The following is a 19,492-nucleotide window of genomic DNA, read 5'->3' as shown; positions in this document are numbered from 1 at the left end:
AGTCTATTTTTTCCTCAAGAATCCCATTGCACATACATAAATGTGAAATTTGAAAGATGACAACAGTGATTCTTTTGGAGAAGGGTTTTTAACACAGAGAACAGCAAAATACCTGCTGTTAAGAAGGGACAGTGTTTGCGAAGCAATGGAAATAAGCAACAAAGAAGAACAAAAGTACTGTACTATCTTGGCTCAGAGGCAGACACAGTGCTTATGGAGATGGCTGCTTCCCAAGCAGTGTCAGGAAAGGGTGCTGGTCTCCTAACCTATTTTAAGCTGTCATCTCCCCCCCCCCTTTTATTTGCCTCTGTTCTGCCTTTAAAAACCACATTTTCTGAAATAGAAATATAATCTCCATCAGGAATAGGCTCTTTTGTTGCTCCAAGTCTGAATTCTTCGGGCCCAGTCACAAACATGCTAAGATGCAGAAAACCACTGTTACTAAACTGTGTATTCCAGAAAAGGAGGTTTCCAACTACTGGTACAAATCCTGTCCCTCAAGGGTCATCTTAGCATTTCTATTCTGAGAAGCAGCTTCTGGAAATTTATTAATCCATGCAGTGTGACAAAGTCTTCATTACCTTCTCTACAACCTCAACTCTGGGAGTCAAATTTGCGCTCCCACAGGAACTGCATGGAACATTATTAGTTTATAAAGACTTCTCATCTCTAACAATCACAACAACCAACAATATATTATTCAACTGTAAATAAGAGGGATAAACTTTGGATGGTACAAAACTACCAGGAATGACTCGTGAACTTACCAGGTGCCCTTTGGCAACTTAAGGACTCTCAGATAACCCTCCACCCCCACCCCCCACCCCGTTTACAATACAGAGATTTACTACTAGACTAAGTAAGGCTTTCTTATTGAGAGCCAGTGTGGTGTTGTGGAGACGTCAATGGCCAAGGGCTTATGATACCTGGGTTCGAATCCCTACTTGGCCCCTGGAAACTCACTGGAGAAACTCACTGCTTCACACACCTTAAAAAAACACATCCCTCTCAGGGTCGCTATAAGTCAGATGATGCCTCGAGAGCACAGAACTACAATAAGGCATCTTTAAAGGGTCGCCGAAACAGCAAAGTCCCTGGAAACGTCGAACTACGAAGCTGCCCATAGTCTTAAATGAAAGCCACACGTCCACCTAACTTGCGCGGTGGACCACCGCAGCCCTCGCCCCCCCCGCTTCTTTTTCTTCTTCTTCATCATCATCTTCCTCCTCCTCCTCTTCCTCACCTGTCTTTCGAAACTGCGATCGCCTGACGGCCGCAGATTGGGGGTTAGGGGTTGGGGGTCTGACCTCCAGATCGCCTTCCCTTTTACAAAGCCGGAGGTCTCCCTGCAAGATGTTCGCCCATCACGGAAAGGGGCCGGAGGGCAGGCGGGGAAGAGCCGCAGCTGCCCCGAGGACGCGGCCAGAACAACGGAACTCTCCTTACTCGCCGCTCCGCCGCTCCGGAGCCTTTGTGACGGCAGCCGCCAAGCCGCTCAGACGTTCCCTCTCTCCCAAGCAACATCCAATCAGGGGGCGCCGCCGGGGTTGGAAGGGGGCGGGGCTTGGCGCCCACCCCCCGAGGCAGCGGCTACCGAACCTTCGAAGTTTCCGCGTCTGTCGCGCGTTGTTGTCAAGCGAGGGAGCCGGATGTTGTCTGTGCTCGTCGCTAGCGGCAACCCGTGCTCGTTCACACCGCCGGCGTCGGGGCTGCTGGGAAATGTAGTTCAGATTAGACCAGGGGGTTCCCGCGTCTGTTTCGAAAACGTCGAGGTGCCCGCCCTTCGGCGTCCCTAGGCGGCTTGGGACGTTTTAATCGGGGCGAAAAAACACAGCAACACGAGTGTATGATGTGAAGGGCACGTGAGCGCCCCGCGCTTCCGTCCCTCCTGGGCTCTCCGTTTCGATCGAGAGAGAGAGAGAGAGAGAGAGAGAGGTCATGGTTGAAGGATGCTGAACCTTCCTGTGACCCGCTGGGTTCCTTGTGTGAGTGACCGGGCAGGATCTTCAAGCCTCTGGTTTCTATCCTCCCCGATTCTGAACCGCAAGGTTCCGCTTCTGGACAATATATTCCGTTTCGTAATTCAGAAATAAAACCTGGCTACATACACTGAGAATCGAGATGAGCGGACCAGATCCTGCAAAAGGAGAATACTCCAGGGTCACCGTCTGTAGAACTGCAAAAAAAAAGTTGTTTCGGCTGTGAAAGTGTGTGTGTGTGTGTGTGTGTGTGTGTGTGTGTGTGTGTGTGTGTGTGTGTGTGTGTGTGTGTGTGTGAGTGTGTGTGTGAGAGAGAGAGAGGGAGAGAGGGAGAGAGGGAGAGAGGGAGGGGGGGTGGCAGTCGCCGAAAAGAGATGACCAAAAAGGAAACAGAACAAAGAATACCAAAAGGAGGACATTCTTCGCAAAAAAGGAAGAGCATTTGCATTAAATGTGTGTATGCATTAAATGTGTGTAAGCTAATTAAAACTATTATTTAACTAACACAATTAGATGTCATTATAAAAGTGGGAATCCACTACAGGTGGATTGCACAAGTCTGTGATTGGATAACCACATTGGGAAATAGCATTGAAATACAGGATATAAATCAAATAAATATGTATGTTCTCCATCTTTTTCAGTAAGCATGCAGAGTGGCTCAGGTAAAAAATATCCTTAATTTACTGGCGTTTGTCAGACTTCCTTTCCTTGTTAACACCATTCCAAGTAAAGATCTCTTCAGACCTGGAAAGCTCTTGACTTGTCACATACTATTTCTTGAGCCTGTTTAGTGACCTTGTGGGCCAAGCAGGTGAATATCCTCTAGGACCAGACTATCAAGTACATACAGATGAAAGAGCAGGACCATCCACCAGCTGGGTGAGACTAGGAACTACCAGCTGGACTCACAAGCGCAAAAGCAGTGATAATATGGGACTGATGATGGGCAAAGTTGGGGAACTTTCAGACAACCTAAGATTTTATCAGGGAGTAAAAAGGACCCACATTGCCTTGGACACCTAGCTTCTATCCCTTCAGGACTGAGGGATGTTCCCAGGCCCTGTCCTCATAGTAGGATGATCCAGAGAGCATTAAGTGCCACCTATCATCTATGGTTCATAGGGTTTTTTTTGGGGGGGGGGCACAGGCTTCCCTGCATTGTTTCATAGGGCTACACTACACTTCCATCCTTAGTCTTTTCTGGGGTTCACTAACTAGGGCTGGGAGGCTGTACTGCTCACACTGCATGTTGTCCAGTGGCAGGGCTGGCTTCTGCATAGTCATTCCCCTGTGCTTCCAGTGGGTGAAACAGTTTTTATGTTGACTACTTTCATAGGTTCCCAAAGTGGTTTATATGGACCCCCAGGGGTTGATTTTGACTTGCAGGGGCTCCATGTCAGAAAGAGAACAAATTGGGGAAGCAAGTTTAGACTTGTATCAAAGCTTTGCAGGGGGTCTACGGAAAACAAATAAGTCGGCAAGTGGTCTATGGGGCAAAAAAGTTTGGGAACCAGTGGCCCATGAATACAGTGCCATTTGACATCATTTCTGGATGCCACTGTAGCAGATTGCCAAGGCACAGCTAGAGCTCCTGCCAGTGGGGTGGAAGCTGTAGTAGTGAACCACGATGCCCTGCCACACACATCCCTTGCAAAAGAGGAGGATCCTATCCCTATTAGTAACCAGGAAAGAAATATGCAGTGAGCAACAGAGTATTTCATTGGTGGTCTTCATTTGAAATCCTGAAATCAGGCAACAAGAAAAACCTAAGAAGACAATATAACATTGATTTCACAAATGCAATTTACCAAGTCAGTGATTTTACTTGTGTAGCATCTAGACTGTGTACAATAGATTACATTAGCAAAGGAATTGATAAGCTAATTGGAACAGGACTGCTACAGAGTATTGGATTTCTTTTTACAATATATTTCTTTATAAATCATGCAAGGAAGAATATTTAGATATGTGAGTGAAGAGATAGTCAAAGAATATTCACATCATCATTACACTTTTTTTTTTAAATATCAGAAACCAAAGAGATTGGCACCAGGCAGGATAAAACTCAGTAGTCACATCTTCATTGGCCTTCAAAAGCATTCAGTGGATCTTCAAAATTACTTGATGCTTTGAATTCACTTTTAGTTCCCGAGGCTGTCTGAAATGACGGAGCTTTTCTAGTGGATGTCTTGGATTGACTACTGGATGAGAAGATGTCATCTGGGGGAAAATAAATATTATTTATATACCAAGAAAGGTATATTTCACATTAAATTTCATCTGCAAGCATAATAAATTTGATTTGTATTGACAGTGATTTCTAGAGTTTGGCCAACTTGGTATTAAATTTCTTTTATTTTAAAATCAAATACTGTAAGAGGGAAGGTGGCGGGAAATCACCAAAAAAGAAGGAAAGAAAAAAGAGATAGGAAGACCTCAAAATGATACTTGTGTAAAAAATTATAATACAGTAAAACGTCCTTGTGCATTACACATTTTGGTAAATTTTACAAGGGTCTTTTAGTATTTTATATATAATTTCCCAGTACCTCTTGTAGCTTTGCTTCCTTCTTTGCTTTCATTTCAGAAGAGCTTATGGTTATTTTGTTGCAACAAAACAACAGTTCATGACATTTTAAAGACAAGGGCCAGTATTCCTGTGCCATAATATGGAAGGACAATCACATAAGCATTCTCATTCTCCAGTAGGTTTCCCTTTGCATGCCCAATCTCACACAGCCTGTTGGATATGTTGCACAACTAGTGTGTGATTGGTCATTCAAGATAGGTCCTTCCAGGTATAAGAAAAACTTCTGTAGTTGTCTCTACACTCTGAATAGGACACCAGCCTAACAAATTTTATATAGTGTAACCTTTCTTGGACTATAAAATACATATTTTCTTTTCTTTCAACACCACTAAATAAGTGACACATTTTCACAATGTTAATATGAAGGTTATTTTGTTTAGCAAAGGGCAGGACTCTAGTTTTCCAAAATATTCTTGCTCCTTGAGTAGGTTCATGCATTCTCCCTTGCAGAGCGTTTAACTGCTTTCCAGTATGTCTCTATGGAATAACCTCTGCTACAAACGTCTCCTCTAAATTAAATCTGTTAAGCTTTTGAAACAATATTGTAGACACAATTTCTATTATAACTAAGGTCAACTGCACAAAACAGAAATCATCCTTGTATCCATTTCCCCCTCTTTCTTTCATTGATTTCCTTGTATTTGTTTTTAGATAGCTAAGCTTTTAAGTGTAGATGTCTCTCATTTTTGCATAAAGCACACAGATGGTGTTAGCTAAAGAGAACAAAAATATCAACGGCGCCTCCAGATGTCTAGAGCAAAAAGCAAGGCATATTGGCCAACAGAGCAGTCAAATACTAATTATGTGATTATTGGGAATCTTAACACAAAACCACCTGCTACAGAAACACCTAAGAAACTTTAGGCATTGCAGAGGACCTCAAAGTACAATCTTTCCCCCCCTGCATGCTAATCAAAAAGGATGTAATCTAGATGTCAATTAAATGCATCTTTGCATTTAATCTACAGGTTTTAAAAAACAAATAGCATTACCTTGTGTGTGTGAGAGAGGGAGAGGGAGAGAATTACTAGGATGACTACAAGCATCTGGAATGTGTGCACTAATTTTCTCTCTTGATGTGATCCTAAGAAAACCCTCCACCTTGAAGATGCCATGGACAAATTCAGGCAGACAGGTGCAGAGGACAGAAATTCCATAGGAAAACAGGAGAAACTCAAACCCCAATTCTACATGGCTATGGTTCCAATAATGATCAACATACCTCCATGTTGATGGTATTTACACAATTACTAATATGCCTCTCTGGGTAAAGCTGAGCCAGAACTGAGACCTCGTTATGGCATATTTCCCATGTCTCTTTCAAGGGTACATTCATAAGGCAATCCTACACCTGTGACAACTTCTGATCTTACGTGACATACATTCAGAGCCATTCTCCTCATGGCTTTCTGAAGAGGTTTATTGGGTATTTTGACACCGCCACATCCTTTGTACCACTACAGTGTTGCTTTTCATGCAGAATCACCACTTAGTTAAATATACAGAAACAGGCACTGTATTCACATTGCAGATCTAAAGGGTTCAATGAACTCGTTACCTGTGTCCTCATCAAATATTGATTTAGCTTCCACTTTCTTTTTGGTGCTCTTTTCTTTTGGTTTTTCAGCAAGATCAGCGAAGATGTCAACATCATCATCAAACAGGTTTGGCTCCAATTCTTTTGCTTTCACAGGCAGCTTAACAGCTTCTGAGGCAAATATGTCGTCCTTGAACAAAAGAGATATTTCAGTACAGGGCAGGTCTTTGTAGCAATGCACCTTCTTCCAAGCTGGTACCTGGCAATCCAGATGCTACTTCAGTTGTTTTCTGACTTTGTAAGGCAACTACCCAATGATAAGAGTTTTGAACTAGCACCGAAAGATATGAGTGGAAATAACATTTCTGGTATGAACTCAATGGGTGGTTCTGAATTACATGCTCTCCTATTGCTCAGGTTTCAGCTGCAGAAGGTAACTGTAGAGAAATAGTATATAGATTGGTGTAGGAATAAATGGCTGAATTCCAATAATGTCACAACTAGAGTAAGTCCATTTAATCAATAGAACTTATGTACAAGTGGACTTGATGTAATTGGCCTACTCTACTGGATTAAAGCCAATGTGTAGGATTTAACTGGTCATTGCTTGCAGATGTTAGCAGAGCAGTGTGATCTCCGGCCACATGAAACTCACTTCTTTACAGCTCCACTAACAAAGACCTAAAGAAGCCATTAAGAATCTCTGAAGGATGAATAAAGAGCTTAATAAACATTGAACCAAATTCAAATATTAGTCCTAACTAGAGGAAACCCACTGGAAAAAAAATTATTTATTTTAAGTACAGTGGTGCCTCGCATTACGTTAATTCGTTCCAGCGAAATCACTGTAGAACGAAAACGTCGTAATGCGAAAAGAAAAAACCCACTGAAACACATTAAAACCCATTTAATGCGTTCCAAAAGGCTGTAAACTCATTGTCTAGCGAAGATCCTCCATAAGGCGGCCATTTTCGCTGTCTGTGCAGCGAGGAATCTGTCCCAGAAAATAGCTGGGGGGCATTTTGTTTACCCGGCGGCCATTTTGAAACTGACGATCAGCTGTTGGAAAATCGTCGTTTTGTGAAGAATCGGTTCCCGAAGCAGGGAACCGATCATCGCAAAGCAAAATTCCCCCATAGGAAATATTGTAAAGCGATCGCAAAAGCGATCACAAAAAGTTCATCATAATGCAGTTTCGTCGTTAAATGGGGCAATCGTAAAGCGAGGCACCACTGTATCTGTATCCCACCTTTCTTCTCAAAAGGACTCAAGACGGCTTATATTACAACAAACAATATAAAAAGCTTAAAATTTATTATAACATTAAAAAAAGAATTAAACAGATACTGTATTAAATTAAAAACTCATGGAGAAACAAGTTTAAAAGTCCTAAAAATGCATTTAAAACAACAACAACCACCGCCTCATTTTTAAGAATTCCTTCCTAGGCAGCCAGTTACAAAGGAAAAACCTGTGTGAAGAGAACAGTCTTTGTTTCCTTGTGCAACTACAGAAAAAGAGGATGAAGCCTGGCCTCCCGTGGAAGGGAACTCCTTGGCTTGGCAGCAGCAACAGAGAAGGTCCTCCCTTATGTTCTTTCTCTCTGCCTTGTACCTGTGAGGGTGGCAAGGCTGAGAGAAAGGCCTCCCCTCATGATTTTAAAACGTGGTCAAGCTCATAAAGTGGGGTTTTGTGGATAGCTTGGATCCACGTCATTTTGTGCTTTGTAGATCAAAACCAGGACTTCGAATTGTACCCTGAAATGGGCCAGCAGTCAGTGGAGCTGTTGTAACAGGAGAGTTATGAGGTCCATGTGACAAACTCCAATTAACAGTCTTGCAGCTGCATTGTGGACCTGCTGGGGCTTCCAAATACTTTCTGAAGGCAACCCCACACAAAGCATATTACCGTTATAGGATGTAACCAAGGCATATGTTACCATTTGATTTACACAAATGTTGATTCCCATGGTGACATATGCCTTTGTTACATCCCATTTGGACTACTGTAACAAGGGAAGGGGCGCTGCTCTCCTGCAAGGGGCACTGTGGGAACGGTTAGCAAAATTTTAATTTTAATTTTGTACTAAAAAGGGGAAGGGTTCCTTCGCAAGAGTTAATGTGTTTCTGGAAGGGGAATAGGGGTCTGTAAATTGAGGAAAAACAGAGTATCATTCTATCCAATTTTGAGTCATTTGCAAATTTGACAAGCATTCCCTGCACTGCCTTACTCAAATCATTAATAAAAATGTTGAATAGCACCAGGCCCAGGACTGAGCCTTGCAATGCCCCTCTTGTTACCTCCTTCCAGTTTGTGAAGGAACCATTGATAAGCACTCTCTGAATAAAATTCTGTAACCAACTGTGTATCCACCTGATTAATTGTTCTATCTAGTCTTCACCTAGTTATCTTGCTAATTAGGATATGGGGAACTTCATCAAAAGTTTTGCTGATGTGAAGATAAATTATGTTTACAGCATCCCCGCCATCTACTATCATTCTTTGTTACATTCAATGAGCACATAGGCTAAAAATATCTGTATGTTCATTGCTGACATAAAGAAACCATTTGATGCGTGAAAAATGATTTAGCAACTTCAGGACCACTTAAATTCAGTAAGCATGGATCTAATGAGTAGTTGGATATGAGACTGTTGGAATCTTTTTGTAAGTAAAGACACAAAGCGAATTTCTTATAATATTATTAGAAGGAAGAGAATAATGAGCATGAACCTCTTGAACCTGACCCAGATTTGTTGAGGAAAAAAAAATCTTCTGAAGGCTATTCCTTTGTCTGTTCTCAAATAATAAACAGTTCACTAGCAAGAAAATCAAGCATGCCCATCTCCTACATACTTCTACAGTTAACTTGCATTTCAAAATGTTAATGTAATTTTATAGTGAAATATCACATACAGTGGTGCCTCGCTTAACGATTGCCTCGCTTAATGAGGAAATCGCTTGACAATTAGGTTTTTGCGATAGCAAAAGTGATCGCAAAACAATGGTTTAAATGGGAAAAATCCACTTCACGATGATCATTTCCCTGCCTTGGGAACCGATTTTCGCATTACGACAATCTAAAAACAGCTGATTGTCAGGTTTCAAAATGGCCGCCGGGTGTACAAAATGGCTCCCCACTGTTTTTAGGAGCCATTTTTCGCTATACAGGCACCCGAAAATGGCCGGTGTATGGAGGATCTTCGCTGGACGGTGAGTTTTCAGCTCACTGGAACGCATTCAATGCATTTCAATGAGCTTTTTAATTTCATTTTACGATGTTTTCGCCCTACAGCGATTTCGCTGGAATGAATTAACATCGTCAAGCAAGGCACCACTGTATTTTTATTGTATCATCATTTTGAAAGAGTTTCCAGTGTATACTGCTCCAAATGCCTATACAACTGCTAAGCAAAAACAGCAGAATCTGAAAAAAGAAGAAGAATCCAAGTATGAAGGAAGAGTTTCTCAAATTACCTCAAAAATATCTTGTACTGGAGGGTTCTGCTCTGACTGAGTAGGAGGTTTTGGATCTTTTCTCTTCATAGTTTTGCTTGTGGTGAAGAGATCCTCTTTATCCTTTAGCAAAGAGGTAGAACTGGATTTTTTTGATAGCTTTGCAGGCTGGAATAAGTCTTCACAATTTGCACCATCTAAAGACGATGAAGCAGACAACTGCCCACTGTCTATAGGGATTTGGCTCACATGGCTCCCTGTTTCCACTGTAGTTTTTGACCTCGAGCTGACTTTATGAGATACATTGCTGGCAAAAAGATCATTTGATTCAAAGAGATCATCTGTGTCCAGTTGGGCTGTGGATTTTAAGACAGGGCTAGTTCTCACATGAAGCTGGTCCTTGCTGCTGGCTGACACAAACAATTTAGCTTTTTCAGTATTTTCCTTCCTATGTCGCTCATTTTTGTAGGGATACAATACATTTTGTTGTGAAGAACCTTCTGTTGAGAGAGGCAGAGATAGACTGTCAGGGATGTTCATTTCATTCTTGCTGGAGTCTTGAGCAGCCAATCGCCTCGCAGCTCTGGTGGGTGGCCTACGTTTCCCAGTCATCTTGATTCTGCCCTGCAATTACAATAATATTTAGTGACATCAAGACACAAGATGAGAAATAAGCACAGTTTTCTGTTAGTAATCAGAAGAGGCAATGGCCTACCCTTCTAAAAATCAATTAATACAGTATGTTGAACTTGGTGTTCATTTACATTAACAATAAACTATACCTGTTAATATGTTCAGTTACTACAAGGAACTCATGTGGAAGGAGGCATACACAGATTTAGGAGACCAAGGCCACATTTTGAATTCCGTCAAGAAGCCCTAGGGAAATGAGATAATACATACTCTGCCAGCCAGCAACTTAGTTGCAAGAATTTGTTCAAAAGGGAATAAGGGGAGCCCAACACAGGATTAATTAGAGCCATTCAAATGAAAAGTTGGAACAGCCAGATAACTGCGCTTCCTAAAGAGAACTTGATGAAATCATCCACAGCTGACAGATGATTCCTATAGCTGCACGCTTCATCCATGCTTCTAGAAATAAAGCTGCTTCTTAAAATGGGCAGTGTAATTCCATCAAGAGTAGCTATCTCTTCGGACTATCAATATATTACTTGCATTGATTTCTTGTTCTTATTGATATCAGCAGGACAAGGATCACAATTTCTATCTCTATAGTTACAGGGAAGTCTTTCCCAACCTAATGCTCTCTAGAAGTGGTGAACTACAACATTCACTATCCCTACCAAGCATGGCCAAATTGAAGGAGGCTATTGTAAGGAGTCTACCAGTGCTGAGGTTTTTGCTTTCTTCTCTTACTGCTGATGTGAACATGAGGAATGGAGTGATGGACAGATTTCAGATTTATTGTGCTTCGGCTTAAAGGGTATGGCCAACTCAGCCCTGTCACAGAAGAGGCACATCCAGGTTCCAATTCCCAGACTATCTACAAAAAGGACCCAGAAGCTACTCCCTCTAGCAAGTATAGGCTCACTGGACTTTTGTGTGGCCTGTCCTATGCCTGCTGAAGTCCCCAACAACAGTTCAGATGGTGTCCCAAGACAAATACATCAATTACTTTCTCCAAGGGTCATAGTTAGGAGGCATGATGGACACTGACTTCTTTCTAGGTAAGTAAAGCAGTCAGACAGCATCAGTGTAGACAGGACTGGTATCAAGGAGTAGATAAGTCCAGTAAGGCTACCAGCCATCTAACAGGGTTAAGGTGGGAAAGTTAAGGTCTGTATCTAACTCACCAGTTTCATTAAAAATTCTGAGTTTTTCTGATACATCACTAAGCGCAGTCAGTTGTGTGAGCCATCCTCTTCTACCTATTTCCTAGAACCCAGGGACTTTTAAGAGCTCCTGCTGTGTGTCCTTGACTGACTTGTCTGGAACTCCAGATTTCTAGTCCAGGCACCTAAAGGAGTGCCCAAAACTGGAAAAATGAATTACTCTTTCCATGGAGTTTTCCCTTTCTGATTTGCAGAATCCACTCCATTGAGCAAAACGAAACCCTCTGGAAGAGATTTTACAACATTGGAAGTGGATGACTGTCCAGTTCTTGTTTTGTTTGGAGGGGGTGGTGCAACTTCCATTAGGTCCTGGGGGTTGAAAATTGGCTCCTGGGTCTTTGGAGCTTGCTAACTTCGCCCTCCATGTACCTCCAAGGCCATCTGGAGACTAGAGCAAGTAATTAACATTCCATTAGAAGTGACACATCTGTTGTGATTTGTTGGTTAATGATGATTTCTTAAGATGCACTGTCAATGTTTTGTATTAAAATTTTACCTTGTTGGCATTCTGTAAAGTGTTTACTTGCAAAGGATAATCAAAGCTGACTCCCATCTCCTCACTGCTTCCGGCAACACAGGCTATTTTGGTATGCGGTATGCCATGAGGCTCATAGGCTGGAGTCTTGGGATACAGTAAACATGGTTTCAGTTTCTGAGTAGGCAACAAAACTGCCACATTAGTGTCGAAATTTGCCTTAGAAAGTGACAGACAAATATCGTTATTGGCAGCAGTCGGCAAGTACAGATGCAAGGTCCAAGGTACAGATGCTACATTTGACAAGATCAGGAATTAGGAAAAATTGGGGGGAGGGTAGCAATAGTGGAAAGACAAGACACCTTCTTGGCCTCTTCCCACCTCATTCACATTCAGGGTTCAGCCATAACCAGAAATGTCTTTCTGAAACCCAAAGACAGTACATAAGGTCAAATGTGCAATTTACAGGAAATAGGATTGTATACACAACAAAAATAGCCTGAAGCGCAGAATAAAAAAAGAATTACTGTAAGAATTACAAATAAGAAGAAAAGTATGTTCAAGTTAAAATTCCAGTAAAATAAGTCACTTTGCATTTTTCCACCCAAGAGAGCAGGGCTAGTGAGTTTCTGTGTAAATTAGGTTCAAGTAAATCTGTGTGAATAGGATAATAACATACAGTGGTGCCTCGCACAACGAGCGCACCGTAGAGCGATGAATTCGCTCTACGGTGACGCTTTTGCGATCGCTAAAGCGATCGCACAACGATGGCCCCAATGGGCAAAAATCGCAGAGCGAAGGTCGGTAAGCTGCTCACTTACCGACCTTCGCTTTGCGACCCGCCGATCAGCTGTTCGGCGGGTCAAAAATGGCAGCTGGAACAGCCGAAAGGGGCTGGGGCGCAGCGTTTTCGCGCCCTTGGTAAGCAAGGGGAGCGCGCGAAAACGCTGCAGAAGCCCCGAAATGGCTGCGCGCAACCATTTCGGGGCTTCCGGCAGCGTTTTCGCGCGCTCCCCTTGCTTACCAAGGGCGCGAAAACGCTGCGCCCCGGCCCCTTTCGGCTGTTCCGGCGGCCATTTCTGACCCGCCGAACAGCTGATGGCAGCCATTTTGGCGCCCTCGTTCTGCGAGGGGAGGGCGCGAAAATGGCTGCCGCCTATGGAGGAACTTCGCTGAACGGTGAGTTTGAAAGCCATAGGAACACATTGAACAAAGTTCAATGCGTTTCTATGGCTTTTTCCCTCCCGCACAGCGATGTTTCCCACAGCGAAGGTTAATCCGGAACGGATTAACCTCGCTGTGCGGGGCACCACTGTACTTCATATTTTATAGGATAATTGTTTGAGTTATATTTTACAAAGAACACTTCTGCTCAGTAAAATTGCAAGAGGGAAAGACAGGCAGATGAGATTGATGAGTTGATTGACCTTGGGAAAGCGGAGTGTCTCTGAGTAAGATCAGCTTAAAAGAAGCAGTAGAAGTAAAAAAACAGGGGGGAGCTGGCAGGAGAGAGGAAGAAGGAAGGCCACTTGAACAGCTGAAGGAGCAGCTGAACGAAGAAACAGAATGAAGATATGAAGATATACTGCCAGATGAAGTGAGAGGAGTCAGCACAGATATTTCCTCATGGGTGAGAGAAAATAGAAAAGAAACTGTTAAAATTAAAGGATTGATGAGCCCTGAAATTCCAGAGGTTACAAGAGAACAAGTAATAAGCAATGAAAAGCTGTTATACCTTTTGGGCTACATAAAAATATTTAACTCACATGAATTAAATGCTTTTGTAGAATAACTTCATTCAAGTTAAGACTCTCTGCTGTGCCATTCTGAATTTAAATATATACAAAAGGGCTACAATGCCCATCAAGAATGCCAAAGGCTACCAGTACAAAAAGCACAGTCCCGTCCTTGAATTCCTTCTCACCAGACTATACAATATACTAGAAGGTAATATTGACTAAAACCATCATGAAGTTGCAACGTCACTGCATATTTGAAACTGTGGTTCTTTAAGCAGTCATCTGTGTCTTCACATGTGTGGGTGTCATCTGTTCACACACAAAACAGGTTAGAAACTTTTAGAGCGAAAACAGGTATTTTGACAGGCGCCTCAGTTCTACAGGAATCTGCATGAATCAGCAGGGCTCCCACCTTCCCTTCATTTTATTCAGATTGTTGTGGGGTGGCAGTGGAGGGAGAACCCAGAGAAAGAAGCAGAGCAGATGGGGAGGCAGGCAGGTTGTGTGAGTACACAGATGACCACTCTAAAACCTACAGTTACGGCCAAGCAACCTGTTATTCACAATCTCTGTGACCCATATATGTGGGTGAAATAGCTAGTTACACTCACCAGGAGGAGGCTGCTTGTATAATTGAGTAGAAGAGGTGAGTATAGGATGGCCAAAGACTGCTTGCCTTCTAGTAAAAGAGTCGAGGCAGTAATGGCAGATGAACATGGACGGCTTGAGCCCATGTAGGTGACATGTACATGTCCTTGAGGAGCAGATCTGGGGGACAGCCTTGGAGGTTGCAAATGTGCTTGTGGACCATGATCCACAACCATGGTCCAATTTGACTGTCTCAACATGCTGAAATTGAGTATCAATTTTTTCAGCTCAGCATCACAAAGAAAAAGTCTGCAAGATGTGCGGAAGTGTTTCTCTTTCAGGACATAGACAGTGAGGGCTCTGCATACTTCTGGAGAATGAAGGGGTGCTCCCTCAGGAGAAGTTGAGGAGGTGTAGAATAGTGGTAAAACAATGGGCTAGTTGATACAAAAGGAGACCACCTGATCTTAGTGAGATAATGTCTTCATGGAATTGGTGAAAGCAAGGATCACAACACAGGGCAGCAGGTTCACTGGTTTTATGGGTGGCACTGATGGCTACTAGAAAGGCTGTTCTGAAGTCTAATATGTGGAGGTTGCAATGTGTACGATTTAAAGGACCTCCCTGGAAGCTGAAAGAGGGGAGATGAACAGTACCAGGGTGTAGTGGTAGAAAACCTTTCAAGAAGGTTTCTATTTGCAGAGAGAGAAACCACAACTATCCAGTAGGGGATGGGAAGTAGTCAGAAATTGCTACAAGGTATACTTTTAAGTGCTTGACTAGACAACCAAACTGAAGCTGGCTGGATCAAGCTAAATAGGGTCACTTAGGGGTTGATAAGGGTGCAAAGAGGTGTGTGGTGCAATCTTTGCATTCACATTCCAGGATGGGGTGGGTTCAGCTTAGGAAACCAGACCACACCTCAAGCAATCCAGTTTAGCATGACTAAGATTGACAGGTTACCCACCTGCAATTGTATTTCTTCGAGTGGACCTCTGTGATTCACACCCCGGGTGATCCGTACCTGCGTGGACCCTCATCAGAAGGTTCTAGAGCTTCTGCGGTAGCAAAAAACACATTAGAATAAGGCCTCTCCCCGCTCATGTAAGTACCTTGGCACCAAGGCTCCCCTTTCAGTTGTGTCAACCGCTGGTACATGAAGCAGAATGGTGTGACAGTGGGGAGGACGGGTGGGATGTGTGAATCACAGAGGTCCAGAAATACACCTTTAAGAAAACATTTCAATGTTGGATGCTTGAAGAAATCAGCTGCCGGATAGTTAGGGGGCTGATAAGAAACTATGGCAAAGAGGTAAACTCTCAAGGAAGAGAGGGAAAGGCCACTAGACTTGAGATAAAGCAAAAAACGTAGAACAGTAGCAAGTGATGGATTTATAGAAGGCAATGAAGAAGCTTCAGTGAAAGATTTGAATCTGTTCCATTTATACAGGTAAGCCTTTCTAGTGGAGGGCTTCTTTGATTGATGGAGGATGTTCATTAGCGAGGCGGAATTCTCCACGCTGCCAGGTGCAGAACAGGTAAGTCTGGGTAGAGTACTTGGGCATTGTTCTGCGTGAGAAGGTGGGCAGGTGAGGCAGGTGGTGAATGTCTGATGAGAGATTGTGAAGGACTGGAAATGAGGGTTGTCTCAGCCACCAAGGGGCTATATCGATGGCATCGGGTTTGTCTTGTTGCAGGCGAACCACAACCTTGTGGAGAAGCGGGAATGGCAAAAAAAGGTAAATGAGGGTCTTGGGCCATTGGCTGATGAATGCATCTCCTTGGGAGTGTTTGCCAATGCCGGCTCAGGAGCAGTATTGTTTGCACTTCCAATTCACACTGGAGGCGAAGAGGTTGAGAGTTGGTTTGCCCCATTGTTTGCGTAGGCGAAGAAAAACTGATTGGTCTAAATCCCATCTGTGAGCTTGAGAGTTTGTGCGGCTGAGTAGATCGGCCAAGTCATTGTCGTGGCTGGCAATGTGTAAAGCCATGAGACAGATATGATGTGCTAGGCACCACTCCCAGAGGTTGAATGCTAAATAGAGGAGACTTGGAGATTGGGTGCCACCTTGTTTCAGAATATAGTACATCTCTGTGGTGCTGTTGGTGGCAATGTGTACCATCTAGTCAGCGAGATTTCTGACAGCTTTGCAACTTTTCTAACAGCCAACAGCTCTAATTTGTTGATGTGAAGCGATTTCTCTCTGGAAGACCACTTGGTGTGGATTTTGAGAGATTTGCAGTGAGCTCCCCAGCCTATGAGAGCAAGAGGAATAATTTCCCTTGTCTGGATTAGCGTGAAAATATTGGGAGGCTGGAGCTGTAAAAGCCTTGCATGTAGAAGAAAATTGCTCAACCATCCTGGGTCTTTTAGGTGCCAGGTAGGGAGCAAGTTGGAGTTGATGTGGGTCATGGTGATAATAGGGCCATTTCGACACCGATGGCTGTTGAGATCGAGGCCTGCCATGAGAAGGTATGGCCGAGTTGGATAGAGCAACTGGCTGATCGGCGGTTGTGGTTTGTCCAGTCGAGCACTGGTCAGGGCAAATGGCAACCTGGTTCGAGTGCTGAACGCGGGTCTGAGTCACACGTGATGAAATAGATGGCTCCAGGGACTGTTGGGGCCAATATCTCTGAGGAGGTTGTGATGGACGATCAGATGTTACCGAATAAGCTATGGTCTCTATTTGTTGTTTGGAGTCGACCCTGTCAGGTGAAGCAACTACAGAAGGGTTGCTCGAAAAAACAGACTATTGAGGACTGGGAGGAGAAGATGTTAATCAACTGACTCTGTCATCCCATTCCGGTGACTGGGAGCAGGGTTGATGAGAGGGGATTCCATCATCGTCAGAAGGCGAATCAAGAGAGATTGATTCGGTGGTTTGTTGACGCTGCTGAGAAATTACTGCAGCTTTAGATTTATGCTGTTTTGGTCTTTTAGGCAGAGAAGGCTCCAGAACTGAAGAGGCTTCGGTAGACATTTGTCATTTGGTGGAGGACTTCGATATCGAAGATTTCGTATTGAGTCCTTCGATTTATGGGTTTTTGAAGATTTAGACAAAATGGATGGAACGTCAGAGTGGGATGGTGTGGTCGATGGATGTCGTTTTGAGGCTTCAGAAAGAGCCTTCTCCATTGCTTTGGTTTGTGAGGTGGCCTTACAAGGAGGTTGGGCTATTTTGGTTGGTTGAGGGGATTGTTCCCAAAGATGGAGTTTTAATCTTTTAATCTGGATAAGCAAGAACGAAGGACTCAGCGCTTGAAGTTCTTACAATGCTGGCAGGAGGATGTCTGGTGTGCCTCTCCCAAGCAAAAAAGACACTTGGCGTGGCCGTCGGAGAGTGGTATTTTGTTATCACAGACCACGCAGTATTTAAACGGGCCCAAAGGGGCCATGAATAGGAGAAAATAATTTGAGGAGAAAAAACAATGATTGGGGAGGGGTGCTGCAGCCGGAGGCCAAGCAAAGCAGAAAAAAATCTCTGATGATAATGGAATTTGAACTAAAAGTTTAAAGGACAAAAGATTGACAACAGGAAGGAATCAAGAATAAACTCTCTCTTTTACTCACAGAAGCAGAACTATGAGGCTCTCAATGCGGTGGTTGAAAGAAACTCAAAAGGGGAGCCTTGGCACCAAGGTACTTATACAAGGGGATAGGGGCCTTATTCTAATGTGTTTTTGGTAGCTGCAGAAGCTCTAGAACTTTCCGATTTGGCTCTGCACAGGTGCGGATCACCAGGGTGTGATTCACAGAGGCCACGAAGAAAAACTTCTTTCCCTTCAAAAGGAAAGAAAACTTCCCTCTGAAGAGAAAGATTTCTCGATTCTTAAGAGGGACAGTGTTGGACACTGCAAAAATCCATCACTGTTAACAATAATAATGGAGTAAAGGCAAGCATGTAGGGGGCCATGAGGATCCTCTGCAGGAGATCAACACCAGCAACTGTTGAAAGGAAGGCTACTGCCAATCTCAGAAGGATCTTCATCAAGGTATTCAGTTGTGAAGTGAATGTGCCTACCAACAACTCAATGGCGGTGGCAAGGGAACAGTCAGTTCACCGCTCAATGGCGGTGGCAAGTGAACAGTCAGTTGCTCTTATACCTATCAGCACAACATAAGAAGGAGTAATCTCAAAAGTATGTTGAAGAAGAGTAAATCTATGGTGTTGCAAAGAGGATCCAGACTGAGACCTGTAGGCATGTGATCCTGTGGGCAAGCACAGTAATGCTAAGTGGATCCATAAGCAAACCAATATCAAGAACAGGAATGGCAGTGGAAAGAGGAAAGGTGCAAGGCTCAACACTAAGTGAGCAGATAGTGGAGTAGTCTACTGACTATGGCCAACCAAAATATGACAAAAAGAATTTGTAATAGAAAACCAATTGTCTTCCACTATGTCCTTGGACTTTTTGTTTGTCTTAGATGGAGGGAGATTATAAGCTTTGTCTCTCCTCGGAGTATGCTCTCCTACCAATGTTGTGTTGAGGTATTGACTGACTTCAATGATTAGATGACAGGGGATGCTGATGGATAGTTGCATGCAGAATTGTTCCATGGATGGACAAGTCTGGGCTGCTTGTTTGGAGGATTAAAAGCCTTTTTCACAAGACATCTTGAGTACAAGTTGTCAGTGTTTAAGGGCTAGTTTTGAGAGATGTTGGCCATTGTGGCTTTTTTCCACTATGTGTACCTCTTCTGAGCAAAAAAGGCCCTTGGAATACTCTTCTGTTTGTGAAAGTTTAGCTCCACATTGAACACCTTCCTTAGAAAAGGCTTTAAAAGTCATAACAATATATTTTTAAAAAATCTATTATCACAGAGAGAGGAAAATTGCGATTAAACTGAAGAACGAAGGCAGATAGGATTTTGAAATGGAGAAAACACTCAGCAAAAGTGAAAACAAGCTCTAATGTGCTGCAAACACTTGTAGGAGATTTTAAAAACAACAACTAAGAAGACAGCAGGAGTCCTGATGGCTCATGCATTGTACTGGTGGGGTGGGGCTCCCTCTATTTACAAATAGAATATTTCTCCCATGGGGGAAAAAAAGAAGCTTTGGGGTTCTCTCCTTTGATGCTGCTTGTACAGTGGACAGTACAAAACTGAGGAAACAGCATTAGGGAAGAAGCTAGACATACACATTGGCTATCTCTTATTAGCAGAGAGAATTCTATTAGGTCTGAAGTTCTAGAACTTTCTGAAGCTGTTTACAATTGAAAGGCCTTTTTCACAAGACATCAACAGCTTGGTAAATGGTAAGTGGGGTACT

The 19,492-nt window shown here is 43.2% G+C and overlaps 2 protein-coding genes and 1 long non-coding RNA gene across 20 annotated transcripts in view; 1 reads left to right on the top strand and 2 right to left on the bottom strand.

Annotated features, from left to right (window-relative positions):
* Window positions 1–1,571, bottom strand: part of ZFAND4 (zinc finger AN1-type containing 4) — a 29,272-nt gene extending 27,701 nt beyond the window's left edge. For 4 of the 5 annotated variants that reach the window (XM_020809656.3, XM_020809660.3, XM_072994837.2 and 1 more), the window contains exon 1: window positions 1,244–1,382. The gene's annotated coding sequence lies outside the window, so the exon portion shown is untranslated. Of the gene's footprint in view, window positions 1–1,243; window positions 1,383–1,446 lie in introns of those variants that run through there. The other variant, XM_020809659.3, reaches the window with a different exon arrangement.
* A 535-nt stretch (window positions 1,572–2,106) lies between these two features.
* LOC144588228 (uncharacterized) lies at window positions 2,107–2,488 on the top strand. Its single transcript, XR_013543675.1, has 2 exons — window positions 2,107–2,189; window positions 2,341–2,488. It is a non-coding gene; the product is annotated as an uncharacterized LOC144588228 (long non-coding RNA).
* A 1,279-nt stretch (window positions 2,489–3,767) lies between these two features.
* The window catches only part of LOC110087776 (WASH complex subunit 2A), a 64,158-nt gene continuing 48,433 nt past the window's right edge, over window positions 3,768–19,492 (bottom strand). For 8 of the 14 annotated variants that reach the window (XM_020809638.3, XM_020809639.3, XM_020809640.3 and 5 more), the window contains exons 25-28: window positions 11,915–12,070; window positions 9,587–10,189; window positions 6,131–6,299; window positions 3,768–4,202 (exon numbers count right to left, since the gene is read on the bottom strand). In XM_020809638.3, coding sequence (XP_020665297.3) covers window positions 4,063–4,202; window positions 6,131–6,299; window positions 9,587–10,189; window positions 11,915–12,070 — 1,068 coding nt within the window. In that variant the 3' untranslated portion in view covers window positions 3,768–4,062. The remainder of the gene's footprint in view (window positions 4,203–6,130; window positions 6,300–9,586; window positions 10,190–11,914; window positions 12,071–19,492) is intronic. The other 6 variants (XM_020809641.3, XM_078390645.1, XM_078390649.1 and 3 more) reach the window with 1 other exon arrangement.

Source organism: Pogona vitticeps, chromosome 3, assembly GCF_051106095.1.
Source record: "Pogona vitticeps strain Pit_001003342236 chromosome 3, PviZW2.1, whole genome shotgun sequence".
NCBI classification, from domain to species: Eukaryota; Metazoa; Chordata; class Lepidosauria; order Squamata; family Agamidae; genus Pogona; species Pogona vitticeps.
The sequence above is the reverse complement of the archived record's forward strand: the minus strand, read 5'-3'. Positions and strand labels throughout refer to the sequence as shown.